Source organism: Salvelinus namaycush, chromosome 9, assembly GCF_016432855.1.
Source record: "Salvelinus namaycush isolate Seneca chromosome 9, SaNama_1.0, whole genome shotgun sequence".
Taxonomy (NCBI): Eukaryota; Metazoa; Chordata; class Actinopteri; order Salmoniformes; family Salmonidae; genus Salvelinus; species Salvelinus namaycush.
Window position 1 is genome coordinate 3659243 of NC_052315.1, and position 25920 is coordinate 3685162.

General features: G+C 43.5%; 1 protein-coding gene across 1 annotated transcript in view; it reads left to right on the plus strand.

The window, feature by feature from the left end:
• The window catches only part of LOC120053620 (probable phospholipid-transporting ATPase VA), a 75117-nt gene that overhangs the window by 21190 nt on the left and 28007 nt on the right, over positions 1–25920 (plus strand). The window contains exons 3-6 of the mRNA XM_039000762.1: positions 13157–13242; positions 19315–19421; positions 21210–21341; positions 24826–24956. Coding sequence (XP_038856690.1) covers positions 13157–13242; positions 19315–19421; positions 21210–21341; positions 24826–24956 — 456 coding nt within the window. The remainder of the gene's footprint in view (positions 1–13156; positions 13243–19314; positions 19422–21209; positions 21342–24825; positions 24957–25920) is intronic.

Consider the following 25920-nt stretch of genomic DNA (forward strand, 5'->3'; position numbering starts at 1 on the left):
TATAAAACCTTATTTGTTCATAAACAATGGTGAATAACTCACCACAGGTTAATGAGAAGGGTGTACTTGAAAGGATGCACATAACTCTGCAATGTTGGGTTGTATTGGAGAGAGTTTCAGTCCTAAATCATTTTCCACACACGGTCTGTGCCTGTATTTAGTTTTCATGCTAGTGAGGGCCGAGAATCCACTCTCACGTAGGTACATGGTTGCAAAGGGCATCAGTGTCTTAACAGCGCGATTTGCCAAGGCAGGATACTCTGAGCGCAGCCCAATCCAGAAATCTGGCAGTGTCTTCTGATTTAAATTCAATTTTCACAGAACTGCTTGTTGCAATATCGATGAGGCTCTCTTGTTCAGATATCGGTAAGCGGACTGGAGGCAGGGCATGAGAGGGATAACGAATCCATTTTGGGAAAGTACCTGCGTAATTGCGCACCCAACTCACTCTGGTGCTTCGCTATATCACATTTGACATTGTCTGTAAATTTGTTTAATTGCACACAAAAAATCAGACAATGATGGAAAGACCTGTGCGTTGTCCTTGATAAAGACTTCTTAGGGCTAGACATCCCGTCAGCGGGACACCTGTCGACAAAATTCCAGTGAAATTGGAGGGAACGTAATTCAAATAAATAATCGTAACAATTATGGATATTAAACATCTAGGTACATACAAGTGTCTTATATCGTTAACTTCTTACGGCTTACATCCCGTTAACAGGATCGATATGACAACAGCCAGTGAAAGTGCAGGGCGCCAAATTCAAAACAACCGAAATCTCATAATTAAAATTCCTCAAACATACAAGTATTAGACACCATTTTAAAGATAAACTTCATGTTAATCCCACCAAAGTGTCCGATTTAAAAAGGCTTTTCGGCGAAAGCAGAACATATCATTATGTTAGGTCAGCAACTAGTCACAGAAAGCATACAGCCATTTTCCAAACAAAGAGAGGAGTCACAAAAAGCAGAAATATTGATAAAATGAATCACTAACCTTTGATATTCTTCATCAGATGACACTCCCGGGACAACATGTTACACAATACATGTATGTTTTTGTTCGATCAAGTTCATATTTATATCCAAAAACCTCAATTTACATTTGGTTTTGCCTCTAAAACATCCCGTGAATTTGCAGAACCACATCAACTCACAGAAATACTCATAATAAACATTAATAAAACATACAAGTGTTATTCACAGATTTAAAGATATACTTCTCCTTAATGCAACCGCTGTGTCAGATTTCAAAATAAGTTTACGGAAAAAGCAAACCATGCAATAATCTGAGTACGGCGCTCAGAGACCAACACAACCCAAGAAGATATCTGCCATGTTGGAGTCAACATAAGTCAGAAATAGCATTATAAATATTCACTTACCTTTGATGATCTTCATCAGAAAGCACTCCCAGGAATCCCAGTTCCACAATAAAAGTTTGATTTGTTCCATAAAGTCCATCATTTATGTCCAAATTCCTCCTTGTTGTTCACGCGTTCAGTACACAATCTAAACTCACGACGCGCGGGCAGGTCCAGGCAAAAGTTTAGACAAAGTCATATTACAGTCCATAGAAACATGTCAAACTAAGTATAGAATCGATCTTTAGGATGTTAACATAAATCTTCAATAATATTCCAACCGGAGAATTCCTTTGTCTGTAGAAAAGCTATGGAACAGAGCTCGCTCTCACGTGAACAAGCGGCACGAGCTCAAAGCATTCTGCCAGACCTCTGACTCATTCCCCTCTCATTCAGCCCCACTTCACACTAGAAGCATCAGACAAGGTTCTAAAGACTGTTGACATCTAGTGGAAGCCTTAGGAAGTGCAACATGACCCATATCCCACTGTATCTTCAATAGGGAATGAGTTGAAAAACGACCAACCTCAGATTTCCCACTTCCTGGCTGGATTTTTTCTCAGGTTTCTGCCTGCCATATGAGTTCTGTTATACTCACAGACATCATTCAAACAGTTTTAGAAACTTCAGAGTGTTTTCTATCCAAATCTACTAATAATATGCATATCTTAGCTTCTGGGCCTGAGTAGCAGGCAGTTTACTCTGGACACGCTTTTCATCCAAACGTGAAAATGCTGCACCCTATCTATAACAACTTTTAACAAAGTTAATTTTCACTGTCGTGTCCAAAACGTCTTTCAAGCTGTCAGGCATTCCCTTGGCAGCAAGAGCCTCTTGGTGGATGCTGCAGTGTACCCAAGTGGCGTCGGGAACAACTGCTTGCACGCACGTTACCACTCCACTATGTCTCCCTGTCATGGCTTTAGCGCCATCAGTACAGATACCAACACATCTTGACCACCAAAGTCCATTTGATGTCACAAAGCTGTCCAGTACTTTACAAATATCCTCTCCTGTTGTCCTGGTTTCCAGTGGTTTGCAGAAGAGGATGTCTTCCTTAATTGACCCCCCCGTAAACGTAACGGACATATACCGGGAGCTGTGCCAAGCCCGCCACGTCTGTTGACTCATCCAGCTGTAATGCATATAATTCACTGGCTTGTATGCGAAGCAGTAATTGTTTCAAAACATCTCCTGCCATGTCACTGATGCGTCGTGAAACAGTGTTGTTTGATGAAGGCATTGTCTGGGCCTTTTCCCCCAGCATTGTGCCAGCCATATCCACGGTAGCAGGGACAATTAAGTCCTCCACAATAGAATGGGGTTTGCCTGTCCTAGCCATATAAGACTCTTCTAGCCTCTTCTTATTAATGGTATCTGTTGCTTTTATGCATGTCTTACTACTCAAAGTCGTCTTTATTCTCGCTCAAATAACTTCCGTGGCTTATTTTTCAAATTGGCATGTTTTTTGTTTCTTTTATTTACTATTTTTTTCTTTTTTACTTTGTTTATTGAATTTTCAACACCAGCATTTACAAAATAATTGCACTTGTAAGTTATTTGGTATTAATATAAAACAACACATCAAAGATACAATACAGCAAAGCAGAGAGACAGACATAAAAAAACACAAATACAAAAAAAAAGACAAGAAAAATAAAATGTTTCGATACAGTTGTTATAGGTCAACAAGGTAATAGTCCTTAACATCCGAGATGTCGTCTATACCTCAAGGATAGGCGCCGACAGAGATGTCCACCTCGCTTCGAGTTCTAAGGAAACTATGCAGTATTTTTAATTTTTTTATGTATTATTTATTACACTGTTGTCACCCCAGGAAATCTTTCGTTTTATTACATACAGCCGGGAGGAACTATTGGATATAAGAGCAACGTCAACTTACCAACATTATCACCAGGAATACGACTTTCCCAAAGCGGATCTTCTGTTTGGTCCACCACACAGGACAATGGATCGGATACCAGCAGGCAAAACAACGGCGCCGCAGAAGGGGCAGACGGAGCGGTCTTCTGGTCAGGCTCCGTAGACGGGCACATTGCGCACCGCTCCCGAGTTTATTACTCGCCAACGTCCAGTCTCTTGACAACAAGGTAGACGAAATGAGCCGGCTGGCTAAAGCCGGCACTTTTACTGAAACGTTGATTAATTTGTCCCTGTAAAAATTAACTCAAACTCAAACCCAAGGGTTGCCTTCCAGAGAGACATCAGAGATTGCAACATTCTCTGCTTCACGGAAACATGGCTCACTCGGGATACATTATCAGAGTCAGTACAGCCACCTGGTTTCTTCACGCATCGTATGCCTTATGATTAACGAGTCGTGGTGTGATCATAACATACAGGAACTCAAGTCCTTATGTTCGCCTGACCTAGAATTCCTTACAATCAAATGCCGATGGCATTTTCTACCAAGAGAATTCTCTTCGATTATAATCACAGGCGTGTATATCCCCCCCCAAGCAGACACCTCGACGGCCCTGGACTCTATGTAAACTGGAAACCACATATCCCGAGGCTGCATTTATTGTAGCTGGGGATTTTAACAAGGCTAATCTGAAAACAAAGCGCCCTACATTTTATCAGCATATCAAATGCGTGACCTGGCAAAATCCTGGATCATTGTTACTCTAACTTGGTAACTTGGCAGTGCATACAAATCCCTCCCTTGCCCACCTTTCAGCAAATCTGACCACGACTCCATTTTGTTGCTCCCAGCCTATAGACAGAAACTAAAACAGGAAACGCATGTGCTCAGGTCTGTTTTAATGCTGGTCCGACCAATCTGAGCACCCCCCTATCCACATCGACGGGACAGTAGTGAAGAAGGTGGAAAGTTTTAAGTTCCTCGGCGTACACATCACGGACAAACTGAAATGGTCCACCCACACAGACAGCGAGGTGAAGAAGGCGCAACAGCGCCTCTTCAACCTCAGGAGGCTGAAGAAATTTGTCTCGTCACCAAAAACACTGACTAACTTTTACAGATTCACAATCGAGAGCATCCTGTCTGGCTGTATCACCGCCTGGTACGGCAACTGCTCCGCCCGCAACCGTAAGGCTCTCCAGAGGGTAGTGAGGTCTGCACAACGCATCACCGGGGGCAAACTACCTGCCCTCCAGGACACCTACACCACCCGTAACCGTAAGGCTCTCCAGAGGGTAGTGAGGTCTGCACAATGCATCACCGGGGGCAAACTACCTGCCCTCCAGGACACCTACAACACCCACAACCGTAAGGCTCTCCAGAGGGTAGTGAGGTCTGCACAACACATCACCGGGGGCAAACTACCTTCCCTCCAGGACACCTACAGCACCCGATGTCACAGGAACGCCAAAAAGATCATCAAGGACAACAACCACCCGAGCCACTGCCTGTGAAGCATTTCAAGGTCCTGGAGTGGCCTAGCCAGTCTCCAGATCTCAACCCCATAGACATTTTTTGGAGGGAGTTGAAAGTCTGTGTTGCCCAGCAACAGCCCCAAAACATCACTGCTCTAGAGGAGATCTGCATGGAGGAATGGGCCAAAATACCAGCAACAGTGTGTGAAAACCTTGTAAAGACTTACAGAAAACGTTTGACCTCTGTCATTGCCAACAAAGGGTATATAACAAAGTATTGAGAAACTTTTGTTATTGACCAAATACTTATTTTCCGACAATTTGCAAATAAATTCATAAAAAATCCTACAATGTGATTTTCTGGATTTTTTTTTCTCCTTTCTTCTCTTGTCTGTCATAGTTGAAGTGTACCTATGATGACAATTACAGGCCTCTTTCATCTTTTTAAGTGGGAGAACTTGCACAATTGGTGGCTGACTAAATACTTTTTTGCCCCACTGTATATACTGTACTCTATACCATCTACTGCATCTTGCCTATGCCGTTCGGCCATCGCTCATCCATTTATTTATATGTACATATTCTTATTCATCCCTTTACACTTGTGTGTATTAGGTAGTTGTTGTGGAATTGTTAGATTACTTGTTGGTTATTACTGCACGGTCGGAACTAGAAGCACAAGCACTTCGCTACACTCACATTAACATCTGCTAACCATGTGTATGTGACCAATAAATGTGATTTGATTTATTCACATACCAGGCCTCTTACAAATATATAAATATACGTCACTCTGGAACTGCAGGGAAATGTAGAAATGTTGAATTTTCCAACTTTATTCAAAACGGATTTCATCGAAAGGGCATGAGAAGGGGGTACAGAGGATTCCCATCTAAGTCAAATGAATCGTCTCGCTAACAAAGTGACAAAGGCAATTACATCCTTATTCATTTTGGTCAGTTGTATTGTGGGTAAGGAAAACCCCAAATAGTGCAATAAAAGGGTCTGGCTCAATCTGTGCGCCACTTAATTCTGAGAGTTAAAGCGGTCTTTCCAGAAACCACCAAGAGATGGGCAACACCAAAACATGTGTACGTGATTAGCAGGAGACTGATTACATCGTACACAATTAGGGTTCACATCCTTGTAAATGTTGGATAATCTTGCTTTGGTCTAGTGGGCCCTATGAATGAGTTTGCATTGAATGAGTGAGCAAATTTGACTATAGATTATAAGGTGCCTTTCAGGAAGAGGGATAAGAAATGTGTCGAACTGTGTTTCACCAGGAAGGGGAATCCTGGATCTATGCTGCGGACGTAACTCCGGACTTGTAAGAACCAGTTCTTATAGCCTTTAGCCGTACCCTTATCCTACTGCTCCTCTGTTCCTCTGGTGATGTAGAGCTAGGCCCTGCAGCGCCTAGCTCCACTCCCATTCCCCAGGCGCTCTCATTTGTTGACTTCTGTAACCGTAAAAGCCTTGGTTTCCATGCATGTTAACATTAGAAGCCTCCTCCCTAAGTTTGTATTATTCACTGCCTTAGCACATTCCAACCAGGATGTCCTAGCCGTGTCTGAATCCTGGCTTAGGAAGACCACCAAAAACCCTGAAATTTCCATCCCTAACTTTAACATTTTCCGACAAGATAGAACTGCCAAAGGGGGCGGAGTTGCAATCTACTGCAGAGACAGCCTGCAGAGTTCTGTCATACTATCCAGGTCTGTGCCCAAACAATTCCAGCTTCTACTTTAAAAAATCCACCTTTCCAGAAACAAGTCTCACCATTGCCGCTTGCTATAGACTACCTTCTGCCCCCAGCTGTGCCCTGGACACCATATGTGAATTGATTGCCCCCCATCTATCTTCAGTATTGAGTAGCTTGGATGAAAGGTGCCCAGAGTAAACGGCCTGCTCCTCAGTCCCAGTTGCTAATATATGCATATTATTATTAGTATTGGATAGAAAACACTTCGGAGTTTCTAAAACTGTTTGAATGATGTCTGTGAGTATAACAGAACTCATATGGCAGGCAAAAACCTGCGAAGAAATGGGCATTCACATGAGAGGGAGCTCTGTTCCATCGCACATCTTGAAGTCAATGGAATTCTCCGGTTGGAACGTTATTCAAGATTTATGTTAAAAACATTCTAAAGATTGATTCAATACATCGTTTAACATGTTTCTACTGACTGTTATGGAACTTTTGGACATTTCGTCTGCTTTTAGTGAACGCGCTTCCTGACGTTGGATTTGTTCACCAAACACGCTAACAAAAATAGCTATTTGGACATAAATGATGGACATTACCAAACAAAACAAACATTTCTTGTGGGAGTCCTGGGAGTGCATTCCGACAAAGATCAGCAAAGGTAAGTGAAGATTTTTATACTATTTATGAGTTTTGTTGACTGCACAATTTGGCGGGTAACTGTATGGCTTCCTTTTTCAAATAGGCGTTACAGCGAAAGCACCACAAACGATTATGTTAGGTCACCGCAAAATCACATCAGATTATTGAATATTGTGCTTTTGCCGTAAAGCTTTTTGAAATCTGACACAGCGGTTGCATTAAGAACAAGTGTATCTTTAATTCTATGTAAAACATGTATCTTTCATCAAAGTTTATGATGAGTATTTCTGTTATTTGACGTGGCTCTCTGCAATTTCTCCGGATATTTTGGAGGCATTTCTGAACATGGTGCCAATGTAAACTGAGGTTTTTGGATATAAATATGAACTTTATCGAACAAAACATATATGTATTGTGTAACATGAAGTCCTATGAGTGTCATCTGATGAAGATCATCAAAGGTTAGTGATTCATTTTATCTCTTTCTGCTTTTTGTGACTCCTGTCTTTGGCTGGAAAAATAGCTGTGTTTTTCTGTGATTTTGCGGTGACCTAACATAATCGTTTGTGGTGCTTTCGCTGTAACGCCTATTTGAAATCGGACACTTTGGTGGGATTAACAACAAGATTACCTTTAACATGGTATAAGACACATCTATGTGCCCTGCACTTTCACTGGCTGTTGTCATTCATCCCGTTAACGGGATCTCAGCAATAAGAAAGTTAACACCCCGTCCATCCTACAATCTAAGCTTGATGCCCTCAAACTCTCACAAATTGTAAATGAACCTACCAGATACAACCCCAAATCAGTAAACACGGGCACCGTCATAGATATCATTCTAACCAACCTGCCCTCCAATTACACCTCCGCTGTCTTCAACCAGGATCTCAGCAATCACTGCCTCATTGCCTGTGTCCGTAATGGGTCTGCAGTCAAACGACCAACCCTCATCACTGTCAAACTCTCCCTAAAACACTTCAGCGAGCAGGCCTTTCAAATCGACCTGGCCCGGGTATCCTGGAAGGATATTGACCTCATTCCATCAGTAGAGGATTCCTGGTTATTCTTTAAAAGTGACATCCTCAACATTTTAAATAAGCATGCCCCTTTCAAAAAATGTAGATCCAGGAACAGATATAACCCTTGGTTCACTCCAGACCTGACTGCCCTTCACCAGCACAAAAACATCCTGTGGCGTTCTGCATTAGCATCGAATAGCCCCCGCGATATGCAACTTTTCAGGGAAGTTAGGAACCAATATACACAGGCAGTTAGGAAAGCAAAGGCTAGCTTTTTCAAACAGAAATTTGCATCCTGTAGCTCTAACTCCAAAAACTTCTGGGGCACTGTAAAGTCCATGGAGAATAAAAGCACCTCCTCCCAGCTGCCCACTGCACTGAGGCTAAGAAACACTGTCACCACTGATAAATTTGCGATAATTGAGAATTTCAATAAGCATTTTGGTTGCAATCTGGTTTCTGAGCTGGTCATGGGTGCACCTCAGCCACGCTCAAGGTCCTAAACGATATCATAACCGCCATCGATAAGAGACAATACTTATTTATTACCTGGTACTCTGTGTATATAGCCATGTTATTACCTGGTACCCTGTGTATATAGCCATGTTATTACCTGGTACCCTGTGTATATAGCCATGTTATTACCTGGTACCCTGTGTTTATATAGCCAGGTTATTACCTGGTACCCTGTGTTTATCTAGCCAGGTTATTACCTGGTACCCTGTGTTTATCTAGCCAGGTTATTACCTGGTACCCTGTGTTTATCTAGCCAGGTTATTACCTGGTACCCTGTGTTTATCTAGCCAGGTTATTACCTGGTACCCTGTGTTTATCTAGCCAGGTTATTACCTGGTACCCTGTGTTTATCTAGCCAGGTTATTACCTGGTACCCTGTGTTTATCTAGCCAGGTTATTACCTGGTACCCTGTGTTTATCTAGCCAGGTTATTACCTGGTACCCTGTGTTTATCTAGCCAGGTTATTACCTGGTACCCTGTGTTTATCTAGCCAGGTTATTACCTGGTACCCTGTGTTTATCTAGCCAGGTTATTACCTGGTACCCTGTGTTTATCTAGCCAGGTTATGACCTGGTAACCTGTGTTTATCTAGCCAGGTTATGACCTGGTACCCTGTGTTTATCTAGCCAGGTTATGACCTGGTACCCTGTGTATATACACTGCTCAAAAAAATAAAGGGAACACTTAAACAACACAATGTAACTCCAAGTCAATCACACTTCTGTGAAATCAAACTGTCCACTTAGGAAGCAACACTGATTGACAATAAATTTCACATGCTGTTGTGCAAATGGAATAGACAAAAGGTGGAAATTATAGGCAATTAGCAAGACACCCCCAATAAAGGAATGGTTCTGCAGGTGGTGACCACAGACCACTTCTCAGTTCCTATGCTTCTTGGCTGATGTTTTGGTCACTTTTGAATGCTGGCGGTGCTTTCACTCTAGTGGTAGCATGAGACGGAGTCTACAACCCACACAAGTGGCTCAGGTAGTGCAGTTCATCCAGGATGGCACAACAATGCGAGCTGTGGCAAAAAGGTTTGCTGTGTCTGTCAGCGTAGTGTCCAGAGCATGGAGGCGCTACCAGGAGACAGGCCAGTACATCAGGAGACGTGGAGGAGGCCGTAGGAGGGCAACAACCCAGCAGCAGGACCGCTACCTCCGCCTTTGTGCAAGGAGGTGCACTGCCAGAGCCCTGCAAAATGACCTCCAGCAGGCCACAAATGTGCATGTGTCTGCTCAAACGGTCAGAAACAGACTCCATGAGGGTGGTATGAGGGCCCGACGTCCACAGGTGGGGGTTGTGCTTACAGCCCAACACCGTGCAGGGCGTTTGGCATTTGCCAGAGAACACCAAGATTGGCAAATTCGCCACTAGCGCCCTGTGCTCTTCACAGATGAAAGCAGGTTCACACTGAGCACATGAGCACATGTGACAGACGTGACAGAGTCTGGAGACGCCGTGGAGAACGTTCTGCTGCCTGCAACATCCTCCAGCATGACCGGTTTGGCGGTGGGTCAGTCATGGTGTGGGGTGGCATTTCTTTGTGGCGCCGCACAGCCCTCCATGTGCTCGCCAGAGGTAGCTTGACTGCCATTACGTACCGAGATGAGATCCTCAGACCCCTTGTGAGACCATATGCTGACACATGCACATTTGTGGCCTGCTGGAGGTCATTTTGCAGGGCTTTGGCAGGGCACCTCCTTGCACAAAGGCGGAGGTAGCGGTCCTGCTGCTGGGTTGTTGCCCTCCTACGGCCTCCTCCACGTCTCCTGATGTACTGGCCTGTCTCCTGGTAGCGCCTCCATGCTCTGGACACTACGCTGACAGACACAGCAAACCTTTTTGCCACAGCTCGCATTGATGTGCCATCCTGGATGAACTGCACTCCCTGAGCCACTTGTGTGGGTTGTAGACTCCGTCTCATGCTACCACTAGAGTGAGAGCACCGCCAGCATTCAAAAGTGACCAAAACATCAGCCAGGAAGCATAGGAACTGAGAAGTGGTCTGTGGTCACCACCTGCAGAACCATTCCTTTATTGGGGGTGTCTTGCTAATTGCCTATAATTTCCACCTTTTGTCTATTCCATTTGCACAACAGCATGTGAAATTTATTGTCAATCAGTGTTGCTTCCTAAGTAGACAGTTTTATTTCACAGAAGTGTGATTGACTTGGAGTTACATTGTGTTGTTTAAGTGTTCCCTTTATTTTTTTGAGCAGTGTATTATCATTTCACTGTTACTCTACACCTGTTGTTTACCAAGCATATGACAAATTAAATTGGAATTGATTTTAACACTGTGATGAAACTTTGTTTCTCCGTGCTGAAACAAGAGAACAAGTATTCCGTTGGGTAGGAAATGTCCCCCACAATGCAGCAGTAGCCGCAGCACACACAGAAATAGAATTAATAGAATGGGCTTGACAGTTGTAACTTCTAACCCCGGAAATGTGCCTGGTAAACTCATGGGTACACTCTCAATGGCTGCCTGGTATTGTGATGCAATAATTTCCATGGTAATGTAGAATGTTCATTCAAGTGATTTAAAAAAAAACTGATGTGGCTCATGCAATGGAATGTAATGTTAGTTGAGTTGAATCAACAAATCACAGCATGGATTTTACTTCCTGCTTTGGTCCGATGTGTACACTCAAGATGGCCGCCTGTCCACCCATTATGCCTTCATTGACTTGAAAAAGGGGATTCCCCTTCTATTAATTCGATTTCAATTCCAGCACATGCAGTCGGAGCATTCCAATGGGTATTACGATGACCGTGGTCATTTGGCTGGCCAATTACCGTCATCCAAAATTACATGTCCGTTACAGCCCTACGAAGGTGTGGAAAAGTCACACCCCCCTGTATTGTCTCATCATAACTGTTTGTTTGGGAGTTGACTGCAGCTCACTCCTCCAATGTGATGAAGAGACTACGTCCCAAAGCGTACCCTGTCCCCTACATGGAGCACTTCTTTACACCCCCTCCCAGTAAGAAATAGGACACTATAGGGAATAGGGTACCATTTTTAAAGTTGCAGATGTTTTTATCTCAATATCAAATAATTTCTGGGTAACAATTAAGTAACTTAGTGTGTTTTCAATTAAAATTTAAAAAATCAACAAATCGCTTCTTAGCAAAGAGCAATTTCTCAAGCAAGAGTTTTTCTTGTTTTGTTGCTAGGACTGTCTGGAAGTGGTCTGAGTGGGAAGGGGGAGATAATGAAAACTAACTGTTGTTGGCACAGTTTTATAACTCTCGTTCTTATTGGTCTATTACAAATTTACCGCATGGTGATGTCACCAGGCAAGCGAAAACTCCATCCAACCAAAACAGGCTGACATTTCAGGTCGTCTTTTCAAACCGCTCTTATACTAAAAAAAAGGGCATTATCATTTTCACAGTATTATTCCAACCTTAGTGTGGAAATACACTGTATATAAGACACAGGCAAATCACATTTCTGACTAAACTGGGCCTTTTTTAAGATGTAACCATAGAGTCGACCTCTGACCTTTTGTCATGAAGATTCTAGAACCTAATGATGCTGTCCATGTTAACCAACATTCCACACAGACTAGCGTTGCGTTTCGATAAGCTTCTCGGTACACTGACACTAGTTTTATTGTTTGTTCGGTCTCACACCGATATGACAAGAATGCTTTGGTCAAGATGATTCCTCTACTACCCTATATAACATTTACCATCTGATAGACCAGGGGCTGTATTCACAGTCTGAGTATGAGTGCTGATTTAGGATCAGTTTTTATCTGGGATCATAATAAATAAGATTATATGGACAGGGAGTACCTGATCCTAGATCAGCACTCCTTCTCTAGGACTCTGTGAGTACAGGCCTGTTTTCTCTGGTTCTGACTACTCTGCCTCGATCTCACTTCCTGTGTTCTCTGGGTCTGACTACTCTGCCTCGATCTCACTTCCTGTGTTCTCTGGGTCTGACTACTCTGCCTCGATCACACTTCCTGTTTTCTCTGGGTCTGACTACTCTGCCTCGATCTCACTTCCTGTTTTCTCTGGGTCTGACTACTCTGCCTCGATCTCACTTCCTGTTTTCTCTGGGTCTGACTACTCTGCCTCGATCTCACTTCCTGTTTTCTCTGGGTCTGACTACTCTGCCTCGATCTCACTTCCTGTTTTCTCTGGGTCTGACTACTCTGCCTCGATCTCACTTCCTGTTTTCTCTGGGTCTGACTACTCTGCCTCGATCTCACTTCCTGTGTTCTCTGGGTCTGACTACTCTGCCTCGATCTCACTTCCTGTTTTCTCTGGGTCTGACTACTCTGCCTCGATCTCACTTCCTGTGTTCTCTGGTTCTGACTACTCTGCCTCGATCTCACTTTCCAGATTGTTTGTTTTCAAGTGTACACATTTTGGATTCATTTTAGAAATCAATGAAAATGAAATGACCTACAGAAGAGATGTGCTTTTTTGATGAATAGACGTGCATATCAAAGAGGTTAGTTGTTTTAATAAAGGACAGAATTGCTAAGTAAAAATGTGTATTGTTCTACAGGATTGTGATTTTGACCCGTCCAAATACAACAGCGTCATAGAATGTGAGAAGCCTAACAACGACCTGGCCAGATTCCGTGGCTACATGTGAGTACACCTTCATTATATATCGTTATACTGCTTAACTTTATACTCGTACCTTCCTCTTTGTCTTCATCGTGCCTCGGCTCTTTATTACAGAGAGAGATGGTTTTAATATGGATAGACATCATATGGATAAAGAACAACTTCAGTGAGCTGCATTTAATCATATAATGAATTACATCCGGTCGTCCGTTCCAGTTGCTCTTTCTGCATTGACGCTGATGGTGGTTAAAAGCTCATTAGGAACTGGAATCAAACTAACTGGAGGAAGGGATGTTTCTGACCCACAAACTGGTTATGTCCCAAATGGCACCCTATTCCCTGTATACAGTAGAGGCCTATGGGCCCTGGTCAAAAGTAGTGCACTATATAGGGAATAGGGTGCCACTACCATTACCACCACTGCCATTACTACCATTACCACCACCGCCATTACTACCATTACCACCACCGCCATTACTACCAATACCATCACTACCATTACGACCAATACCACCACCGCCATTACGACCAATACCACCACCGCCATTACGACCAATACCACCACCGCCATTACGACCAATACCACCACCGCCATTACTACCAATACCACCACCGCCATTACTACCAATACCACCACCGCCATTACTACCACCGCCATTACTACCAATACCATCACCACCATTACTACCACCATTACTACCAATACCATTAATACCATTACCACCACTGCCATTAATACCATTACCACCATTATCATTACCAAAGGCTGTAGTGTTGGAGGCAGGCAGGCAGGAGGCTGTTGTGTCACTACGGGGGTGAACCACACACCACACTACATCCTCAATTAGCATTTGAGAAGCGGCAGCTTACCGTGAGACTGAACAGTGTTTGACATCTCTGAGACTAAGCACCTCTGTAGTCTGGTTGGTTAAGAGTGTGTCCCATAGTGCACTACTTTTGACCAGGACCGGTAGTGCACTATATAGGAAATAGGTTGCCATTTAGGACGCAGACAAAGATCCAGTCCCGTACCGTGACTTTCCCTAGATGATAGCTGATAAGCTTTTAAATGTTATTTCTTGAGGTGGGATGTAAGGATCAGGGATAGTGATAAGGTGATGAATGTCCTGATTGATTCCCTGAGGATCTGAGTGCTTCACTACCATAGAAGTCACTACTACAATATAGTGGCTGTAGATTGTCATGGCTTCATATCGACCTTGTGCCATACCGGGATATTCGGTAATACCGGCACTGAACACAAGGGACTCTGTTTTTGAAACCCCATTGAGACTCTGTAATCTGACGGTTAGCAATGCTAACAAGTATAAGTAAAATCGCATAGAGAATGCTAACTAAATGCTAACAAGCGCATTGCAAATAATTTTATACAGTCTCTGACCTAAACTATACAAATAACTTACAAATGCTACTCCCAGTTTGCTGCACAAAACAAATACTCACCAGCAAGGCTCTTGATCCAGGAGGGTGTTATCTGCTGTTACCAAGCAAAGCTTGATTTTGGAAGAAGCTAACCACATTGCTAATTTAGTAGCTAGTTGGCTATCTAGCTAACTAAATGCACAACTGCAGAGCATATAGTACATTTTAGACTGTTAAATATAATAGTCTAAGACATCTAGCTGGCAAAAAAATGTAGTTGTGAATTCCATACGGTAGCTGGGTCACCTGGTGCATCCTGATCGATACTGATTGAATCACAAAGCTCAAGTCACTCGCCGTTGTTTGCATGTAAATAAACTCCACGTGACTGGGGATTTACCGGTAAACTTACAAATAAAAATGGTGACCAGTGAAATGAACAACGTGATATGCCCAGTCGGGTATATAGTTGGGTTATAGAGGGTTATAGAGGGTTATAGAGTCTTAGTAAGGTATATCAGAGGGTTATAGAGGCTTAGTAAGGTAGGGGGATATAGAGTCTTAGTAAGGTAGGGGGATATAGAGTCTTAGTAAGGTAGGGGGATATAGAGTCTTAGTAAGGTAGGGGGATATAGGGTCTTAGTAAGGTAGGGGGATATAGAGTCTTAGTAAGGTAGGGGGATATAGAGGCTTAGTAAGGTAGGGGGATATAGGGTCTTAGTAAGGTAGGGGGATATAGAGTCTTAGTAAGGTAGGGGGATATAGAGGCTTAGTAAGGTAGGGGGATATAGAGGCTTAGTAAGGTAGGGGGATATAGAGGCTTAGTAAGGTAGGGGGATATAGAGGCTTAGTAAGGTAGGGGGATATAGAGTCTTAGTAAGGTAGGGGGATATAGAGTCTTAGTAAGGTAGGGGGATATAGAGGCTTAGTAAGGTAGGGGGATATAGAGGCTTAGTAAGGTAGGGGGATAGAGGCTTAGTAAGGTAGGGGGATATAGAGTCTTAGTAAGGTAGGGGGATATAGAGTCTTAGTAAGGTAGGGGGATATAGAGTCTTAGTAAGGTAGGGGGATATAGAGTCTTAGTAAGGTAGGGGGATATAGAGTCTTAGTAAGGTAGGGGGATATAGAGTCTTAGTAAGGTAGGGGGATATAGAGTCTTAGTAAGGTAGGGGGATATAGAGTCTTAGTAAGGTAGGGGGGATATAGAGTCTTAGTAAGGTAGGGGGATATAGAGTCTTAGTAAGGTAGGGGGATATAGAGTCTTAGTAAGGTAGGGGGATATAGAGTCTTAGTAAGGTAGGGGGATATAGAGTCTTAGTAAGGTAGGGGGATATAGAGTCTTAGTAAGGTATATCAGAGGGATAGAGAGTCTTAGTAAGGTAGGGGGATATAGAGTCTTAGTAAGGTAGGGGGATATAGAGTCTTAGTAAGGTAGGGGGATATAGAGTCTTAGTAAGGTAGGGGGATATAGAGTCTTAGTAAGGTAGGGGGATATAGAGTCTTAGTAAGGTAGGGGGATATAGAGTCTTAGTAAGGTAGGGGGATATAGAGTCTTAGTAAGGTAGGGGGATATAGAGTCTTAGTAAGGTAGGGGGATATAGAGTCTTAGTAAGGTAGGGGGATAGAGAGTCTTAGTAAGGTAGGGGGATAGAGAGTCTTAGTAAGGTAGGGGGATATAGAGTCTTAGTAAGGTAGGGGGATATAGAGTCTTAGTAAGGTAGGGGGATATAGAGTCTTAGTAAGGTAGGGGGGTATAGAGTCTTAGTAAGGTAGGGGGATAGAGAGTCTTAGTAAGGTAGGGGGATAGAGAGTCTTAGTAAGGTAGGGAGATAGAGAGTCTTAGTAGGTAGGGGGATATAGAGTCTTAGTAAGGTAGGGGGATATAGAGTCTTAGTAAGGTAGGGGGATATAGAGTCTTAGTAAGGTAGGGGGATAGAGAGTCTTAGTAAGGTAGGGGGATATAGAGTCTTAGTAAGGTAGGGGGATATAGAGTCTTAGTAAGGTAGGGGGATATAGAGTCTTAGTAAGGTAGGGGGATATAGAGTCTTAGTAAGGTAGGGGGGTATAGAGTCTTAGTAAGGTAGGGGGATAGAGAGTCTTAGTAAGGTAGGGGGATATAGAGTCTTAGTAAGGTAGGGGGATATAGAGTCTTAGTAAGGTAGGGGGATATAGAGTCTTAGTAAGGTAGGGGGATATAGAGTCTTAGTAAGGTAGGGGGATAGAGAGTCTTAGTAAGGTAGGGGGATAGAGAGTCTTAGTAAGGTAGGGGGATAGAGAGTCTTAGTAAGGTAGGGGGATATAGAGTCTTAGTAAGGTAGGGGGATATAGAGTCTTAGTAAGGTAGGGGGGTATAGAGTCTTAGTAAGGTAGGGGGATAGAGAGTCTTAGTAAGGTAGGGGGATAGAGAGTCTTAGTAAGGTAGGGAGATAGAGAGTCTTAGTAAGGTAGGGGGATATAGAGTCTTAGTAAGGTAGGGGGATATAGAGTCTTAGTAAGGTAGGGGGATATAGAGTCTTAGTAAGGTAGGGGGATAGAGAGTCTTAGTAAGGTAGGGGGATAGAGAGTCTTAGTAAGGTAGGGGGATATAGAGTCTTAGTAAGGTAGGGGGATATAGAGTCTTAGTAAGGTAGGGGGATATAGAGTCTTAGTAAGGTAGGGGGGTATAGAGTCTTAGTAAGGTAGGGGGATAGAGAGTCTTAGTAAGGTAGGGGGATATAGAGGCTTAGTAAGGTAGGGGGATATAGAGTAAGGTAGGGGGATATAGAGTAAGGTAGAGGGATATAGAGTCTTAGTAAGGTAGGGGGATATAGAGTCTTAGTAAGGTAGGGGGATATAGAGGCTTAGTAAGGTAGGGGGATATAGAGGCTTAGTAAGGTAGGGGGTTATAGAGTCTTAGTAAGGTAGGGGGATAGAGTCTTAGTAAGGTAGGGGGATATAGAGTCTTAGTAAGGTAGGGGGATATAGAGTCTTAGTAAGGTAGAGGGATATAGAGTCTTAGTAAGGTAGGGGGATAGAGAGTCTTAGTAAGGTAGGGGGATAGAGAGTCTTAGTAAGGTAGGGGGATATAGAGTCTTAGTAAGGTAGGGGGATATAGAGTCTTAGTAAGGTAGGGGGATATAGAGTCTTAGTAAGGTAGGGGATATAGAGTCTTAGTAAGGTAGGGGGATATAGAGTCTTAGTAAGGTAGGGGGATATAGAGTCTTAGTAAGGTAGGGGGATATAGAGGCTTAGTAAGGTAGGGGGTTATAGAGTCTTAGTAAGGTAGGGGGATATAGAGGCTTAGTAAGGTAGGGGGATATAGAGGCTTAGTAAGGTAGGGGGATATAGAGGCTTAGTAAGGTAGGGGGATATAGAGGCTTAGTAAGGTAGGGGGATATAGAGGCTTAGTAAGGTATATCAGAGGGATGTAGAGGCTTAGTAAGGTAGGGGGATATAGAGTCTTAGTAAGGTAGGGGGATATAGAGTCTTAGTAAGGTATATCAGAGGGATATAGAGTCTTAGTAAGGTAGGGGGATATAGAGTCTTAGTAAGGTAGGGGGATATAGAGTCTTAGTAAGGTATATCAGAGGGATAGAGAGTCTTAGTAAGGTAGGGGGTTATAGAGTCTTAGTAAGGTAGGGGATATAGAGTCTTAGTAAGGTAGGGGGATATAGGGTCTTAGTAAGGTATATCAGAGGGATATAGAGTCTTAGTAAGGTAGGGGGATATAGAGTCTTAGTAAGGTAGGGGGATATAGAGTCTTAGTAAGGTAGGGGATATAGAGTCTTAGTAAGGTAGGGGGATATAAAGTCTTAGTAAGGTATATCAGAGGGATATAGAGTCTTAGTAAGGTATATCAGAGGGATATAGAGTCTTAGTAAGGTAGGGGGATATAGAGTCTTAGTAAGGTAGGGGGATATAGAGTCTTAGTAAGGTAGGGGGATATAGAGTCTTAGTAAGGTAGTGGGATATAGAGTCTTAGTAAGGTAGGGGGATATAGAGTCTTAGTAAGGTAGGGGGATAGAGGTCTTAGTAAAGGTAGGGGGATATAGAGTCTTAGTAAGGTAGGGGGATAAGAGTCTTAGTAAGGTAGGGGGATATAGAGTCTTAGTAAGGTAGGGGGATATAGAGTCTTAGTAAGGTAGGGGGATATAGGGTCTTAGTAAGGTAGGGGGATATAGGGTCTTAGTAAGGTAGGGGGATATAGGGTCTTAGTAAGGTATATCAGAGGGATATAGAGTCTTAGTAAGGTAGGGGGATATAGAGTCTTAGTAAGGTAGGGGGATATAGAGTCTTAGTAAGGTAGGGGGATATAGAGTCTTAGTAAGGTAGGGGGTTATAGAGGCTTAGTAAGGTAGGGGGATATAGAGTCTGTGTATCCCTCTGATATACCTTACTGAGACTCTATATCCCTACAATGCATTGCAGCGTGAAGATCTATTGAGCTGTTCAGTGCAACACACACACACACACACACACACACACACACACACACACACACACACACACACACACACACACACACACAGGTGGTCTGAGTTCACTGCATAGTTCCAGAGGAATGTTACGTGTTGATTTCCCTATCTGTGGATGTACCTTTGCAGTCAGGTCTATTATAATATGCAGATTATTCTAGATGGAATTGATCATATCTACATGTTTGTGTCTCCTAGTCATCCAGTAATGTTACTCAGTGATGTAAAGTGATTGAATAATCTTGTCTGTAAACAGTACCCATCGCAGTGGAAGAAGAGATGGCCTGTACAAAGACAACTTGCTGCTGCGGGGCTGTACTATCCGCAACACAGAGGAGTGTGTGGGGATAGTCATCTATGCAGGTAAACACCCCGGCTCTTTCCTTTCTCCTTACCTCCTTTCCTCCCAATCACAATGCATAGGAGGACAAGGTCAAAGAGGCAGCTCGATATACACCCTGGCTCTCTCTCAATTAGTCTTTCCTCATTTCCTCTCATCCTCTCACCTCCTTCTCAAACCCCATTGGAGGAGAAGGTTCGAGAGGCGTGACCTTGACCGATCATCTCCTCCAATGGGGTTTGTTAAGCGAGCAAGGAGAGAAGGAGCCTCTGTTTTACGACACCCAGTCTCTGTATGACATCTGGCTCCATATCCATAAAGTTTCTGAGGCGGAGTGCTGATCTGAGATCTGTCCATATAATCCTATTCATTATGATCTAAGAAGGAAAACTGATCTGAGATCTGTCCATATAATCCTATTCATTATGATCTAAGAAGGAAAACTGATCTGAGATCTGTCCATATAATCCTATTCATTATGATCTAAGAAGGAAAAATGATCTGAGATCTGTCCATATAATCCTATTCATTATGATCCAGAAGGGAAACTGATCTGAGATCTGTCCATATAATCCTATTCATTATGATCTAAGAAGGAAAACTGATCTGAGATCTGTCCATATAATCCTATTCATTATGATCTAAGAAGGAAAACTGATCTGAGATCTGTCCATATAATCCTATTCATTATGATCTAAGAAGGAAAAAAGATCTGAGATCTGTCCATATAATCCTATTCATTATGATCCAGAAGAGGAAACTGATCTGAGATCTGTCCATATATCCTATTCATTATGATCTAAGAAGAAAACTGATTGAGATCTGTCCATATAATCCTATTCATTATGATCTAAGAAGGAAAACTGATCTGAGATCTGTCCATATAACCTATTCATATGATCTAAGAAGGAAAACTGATCTGAGATCTGTCCAATAATCCTATTCATTATGATCTAAGAAGGAAACTGATCTGAGATCTGTCCATATAATCCTATTCATTAGATCTAAGAAGGAAAACTGATGAGATCTGTCATTAATCCATTCATTATGATCTAAAAGGAAAACTGATATCGATCTGTCCATATAATCCTATCATTATGATCTAAGAAGGAAAACTGATCTGAGATCTGTCCATATAATCCTATTCATTATGATCTAGAAGGAAAAATGATCTGAGATCTGTCCATATAATCCTATTCATTATGATCTAAGAAGGAAAAATGATCTGAGATCTGTCCATATAATCCTATTCATTATGATCTAGAAGGAAAACTGATCTGAGATCAGCACTTACTCTGAGCTGCTTTGTGGATGCTGTCCTGTATGAAGCGTGTGTTAACAGCCAGTTTACTCTGAGCTGCTTTGTGGATGCTGTCCTGTATGAAGTGTGTGTTAACAGCCAGTTTACTCTGAGCTGCTTTGTGGATGCTGTCCTGTATGAAGCGTGTGTTAACAGCCAGTTTACTCTGAGCTGCTTTGTGGATGCTGTCCTGTATGAAGTGTGTGTTAACAGCCAGTTTACTCTGAGCTGCTTTGTGGATGCTGTCCTGTATGAAGTGTGTGTTAACAACCAGTTTACTCTGAGCTGCTTTGTGGATGCGTCCGTATGAAGTGTGTGTTAACAGCCAGTTTACTCTGAGCTGCTTTGTGGATGCTGTCCTGTATGAAGTGTGTGTTAACAGCCAGTTTACTCTGAGCTGCTTTGTGGATGCTGTCCTGTATGAAGTGTGTGTCAACAGCCAGTTTACTCTGAGCTGCTTTGTGGATGCTGTCCTGTATGAAGTGTGTGTTAACAGCCAGTTGTGTTGCAGGTCATGAGACTAAAGCCATGCTGAACAACAATGGCCCCCGCTACAAACGCAGTAAACTGGAGAAACAGATGAACGTGGACGTGGGCTGGTGTGTTATCATCCTATTGGTCATGTGCCTGTTCTCTGCTATCGGTACGTATTGCTATTGGCCCACATCATTAGTGTGTCCCATGAGGTAAACTAAGTTCCCCAAAGAGCTGAAAGGGTTGGCACACATCATTAGTGTGTCCCATGAGGTAAACTACGTTCCCCAAAGAGCTGAAAGGGTTGGCACACATCATTAGTGTGTCCCATGAGGTAAACTACGTTCCCCAAAGAGCTGAAAGGGTTGGCACACATCATTAGTGTGTCCCATGAGGTAAACTACGTTCCCCAAAGAGCTGAAAGGGTTGGCACACATCATTAGTGTGTCCCATGAGGTAAACTACGTTCCCCAAAGAGCTGAAAGGGTTGGCACACATCATTAGTGTGTCCCATGAGGTAAACTAAGTTCCCCAAAGAGCTGAAAGGGTTGGCACACATCATTAGTGTGTCCCATGAGGTAAACTACGTTCCCCAAAGAGCTGAAAGGGTTGGCACACATCATTAGTGTGTCCCATGAGGTAAACTACGTTCCCCAAAGAGCTGAAAGGGTTGGCACACATCATTAGTGTGTCCCATGAGGTAAACTACGTTCCCCAAAGAGCTGAAAGGGTTGGCACACATCATTAGTGTGTCCCATGAGGTAAACTAAGTTCCCCAAAGAGCTGAAAGGGTTGGCACACATCATTAGTGTGTCCCATGAGGTAAACTACGTTCCCCAAAGAGCTGAAAGGGTTGGCACACATCATTAGTGTGTCCCATGAGGTAAACTACGTTCCCCAAAGAGCTGAAAGGGTTTGTCAGACAGTCCTGTCTAAAGCTATCGGCACGTAGAGGATGTCCTCTACAAAACGGACTTCTGTTTTTGAAAGAGTTCCAACATATGGGACCTTTATTAAACTCAGCAACAAAAAAAGAAAAGAAACGTCCTCTCACTGTCCACTGCGTTTATTTTCAGCAAACTTAACATGTGTAAATATTTGTATGAACAAAACAAGATTCAACAACTGAGACCTAAACTGAACAAGTTCCACAGACATGTGACTAACAGAAATTGAATAATGTGTCCCTGAACAAAGGGGGGGTCAAAATCAAAAGTAACAGTCAGTATCTGGTGTGGCCACCAGCTGCATTAAGTACTGCAGTGCATCTCCTCATCATAGACTGCACCAGATTTGACAGTTCTTGCTGTGAGATGTTACCCCACTCTTCCACCAAGGCACCTGCAAGTTCCCGGACATTTCTGGGGGGAATGGCCCTAGCCCTCACCCTCCGATCCATGACGGACCCTCCACTTCCAAATCATTCCCGCTCCAGAGTACAGGCCTCGGTGTAACGCTCATTCCTTCGACGATAAACGCAAATCTGACCATCACCCCTGGTGAGGCAAAACCGCGACTCGTCAGTGAAGAGCACTTTTTGCCAGTCCTGTCTGGTCCAGCGACGGTGGGTTTGTGCCCATTGTTGCCGGTGATGTAAGGCAGGTCCTCACCAGACAACAGCCAACAAGCCCTCAGTCCAGCCTCTCTCAGCCTATTGCGGACAGTCTGAGCACTGATGGAGGGATTGTGCGTTCCTGGTGTAACTCGGGCAGTTGTTGTTGCCATCTTGTACCTGTCCCGCAGGTGTGATGTTCGGATGTACCGATCCTGTGCAGGTGTTGTTACACGTGGTCTGCCACTGCGAGGACGATCAGCTGTCCGAAAGTATGGCACCTGACAATATCCACATAACAATAAACAATTACACACAAAGACATGGAGGGGAACAGAGGAGTAAATACATGCAGTGTGGTTAGGGAATGAAAACCAGGTGTGTAATATAACAAGACAAAACAAATGGACATATGAGAAATGGAGCGGCGATGGCTAGAAAGCCGGTGACGTCGAACACCGCCCGAACAAGGAGAGGAGCCGACTTCGGCGGAAGTCGTGACACCCTGGCCACATCTGCAGTCCTCATGCCTCCTTGCATCATGCCTAAGGCACGTTCACGCAGAAGAGCAGGGACTCTGGGCATGTTTATTTTGGTGTTTTTCAGAGTCAGTAAAAAGGCCTCTTTAGTGTCCTAGGTTTTCATAACTGTGACCTTAATTGCCTACCGTCTGTAAGCTGTTATCTTTGAAAGACAGGGTCCTGAAAAAGGGACGTTTCTTTTTTTTCTGAGTTTATAACCAAAAATGTCCCAATCTAGTTGTTAGACATTGGTTAGCTCTGTGGTATGCAGACGTATCAGCAACTTGTGACAGTTGATCACAAACGGGTTCTGAAACTAAACATTCTAAACTTCCTGTCTCCTTCTGGTGTTCAATGGAAAGTGTACATTTTAAATACTTGACTCAATAGAAGGATATATTGTACTTACCTCAGGATTCCTGGCAACTGTTACTAAGGGAACTATCCTGGTTTAATAGATCAAATTAACTGTTGTTATGAATTTACTTTGTTGGTTTGTCGGGGATGTGTCAGTAGTTACAGCCAGATGTACAGGTACATAATGTCGCAGAGGATCGATTTAAACACTTGTTCCCAAAGTCGCCCTCAATGGTAAAACATGGACATAGAAGATATACACGACAGCCTGTCACAAGGCCACAAACATGGACGTAGACTATATACACGACAGCCTGTCACAAGGCCACAAACATGGACGTAGACTATATACATGACAGCCTGTCACAAGGCCACAAACATGGACGTAGAAGATATACACGACAGCCTGTCACAAGGCCACAAACATGGACGTAGATTATATACATGACAGCCTGTCACAAGGCCACAAACATGGACGTAGACTATATACATGACAGCCTGTCACAAGGCCACAAACATGGACGTAGAAGATATACACGACAGCCTGTCACAAGGCCACAAACATGGACGTAGAAGATATACACGACAGCCTGTCACAAGGCCACAAACATGGACGTAGACTATATACACGACAGCCTGTAACAAGGCCACAAACATGGACGTAGATTATATACACGACAGCCTGTCACAAGGCCACAAACATGGACATAGAAGATATACACGACAGCCTGTCACAAGGCCACAAACATGGACGTAGACTATATACATGACAGCCTGTAACAAGGCCACAAACATGGACGTAGAAGATATACACGACAGCCTGTAACAAGGTCAGAAACATGGATGTAGACTATATACATGACAGCCTGTAACAAGGTCAGAAACATGGACATGACAGCCTGTCACAAGGCCACAAACATGGATGTAGACTATATACATGACAGCCTGTAACAAGGTCAGAAACATGGACATGACAGCCTGTAACAAGGCCACAAACATGGACAGGACAGCCTGTAACAAGGCCACAAACATGGACAGGACAGCCTGTAACAAGGCCACAAACATGGACGTAGAAAATATACATGACAGCCTGTAACAAGGCCACATCTTTTCTAGCTGTTATGACCTGACTTGATTTAATTGATTTGACCTAATTGACTTGTTGATTCTCCAGGGTTGTGGATGTAGTTGGTCTATAATGACCTTTGACCTTGTTGTCTTAGGTCACGGGTTGTGGATGTATCAGTACGGAGATAAGAGACCCGTGTTTGATGTTCTTAGTCCTGAAGGAGCCCACCTGTCGCCTGTCCTGTCTGCCGTCTATCTCTTCCTCACCATGATTATCGTCTTTCAGGTACGTCCTCACTATTCAATTCAATTCGCTCTCACTCCCTCCCTCTCGACCCCTCTATTCAATTCAATTCCCTCCCTCTCGACCCCTCTATTCAATTCAATTCCCTCCCTCTCGACACCTCTATTCAATTCAATTCGCTCTCACTCCCTCTCGACCCCTCTATTCAATTCAATTCGCTCTCACTCCCTCTCGACCCCTCTATTCAATTCAATTCCCTCCCTCTCGACCCCTCTATTCAATTCCCTCCCTCTCGACCCCTCTATTCAATTCAATTCCCTCCCTCTCGACCCCTCTATTCAATTCAATTCCCTCCCTCTCGACCCCTCTATTCAATTCAATTCCCTCCCTCTCGACCCCTCTATTCAATTCAATTCCCTCCCTCTCGACCCCTCTATTCAATTCAATTCCCTCCCTCTCGACCCCTCTATTCAATTCAATTCCCTCCCTCTCGACCCCTCTATTCAATTCAATTCCCTCCCTCTCGACCCCTCTATTCAATTCAATTCCCTCCCTCTCGACCCCTCTATTCAATTCAATTCCCTCCCTCTCGACCCCCCCCTATTCAATTCAATTCCCTCCCTCTCGACCCCCCCCTATTCAATTCAATTCCCTCCCTCTCGACCCCCCCCTATTCAATTCAATTCCCTCCCTCTCGACCCCTCTATTCAATTCAATCCCCTCCCTCTCGACCCCTCTATTCAATTCAATCCCCTCCCTCTCGACCCCTCTATTCAATTCAATTCCCTCCCTCTCGACCCCTCTATTCAATTAAATTCGCTCTCGACCCCTCTCGACCCCTCTATTCAATTCCCTCCCTCTCGACCCCTCTATTCAATTCAATTCCCTCCCTCTCGACCCCTCTATTCAATTCAGTGGGCTTTATTGGCATGGAAAACATACACTGAGTGTACAACACATTAAGAATAAATCAAATCAAAGTTTATTTGTCACGTGCGCTATTTTT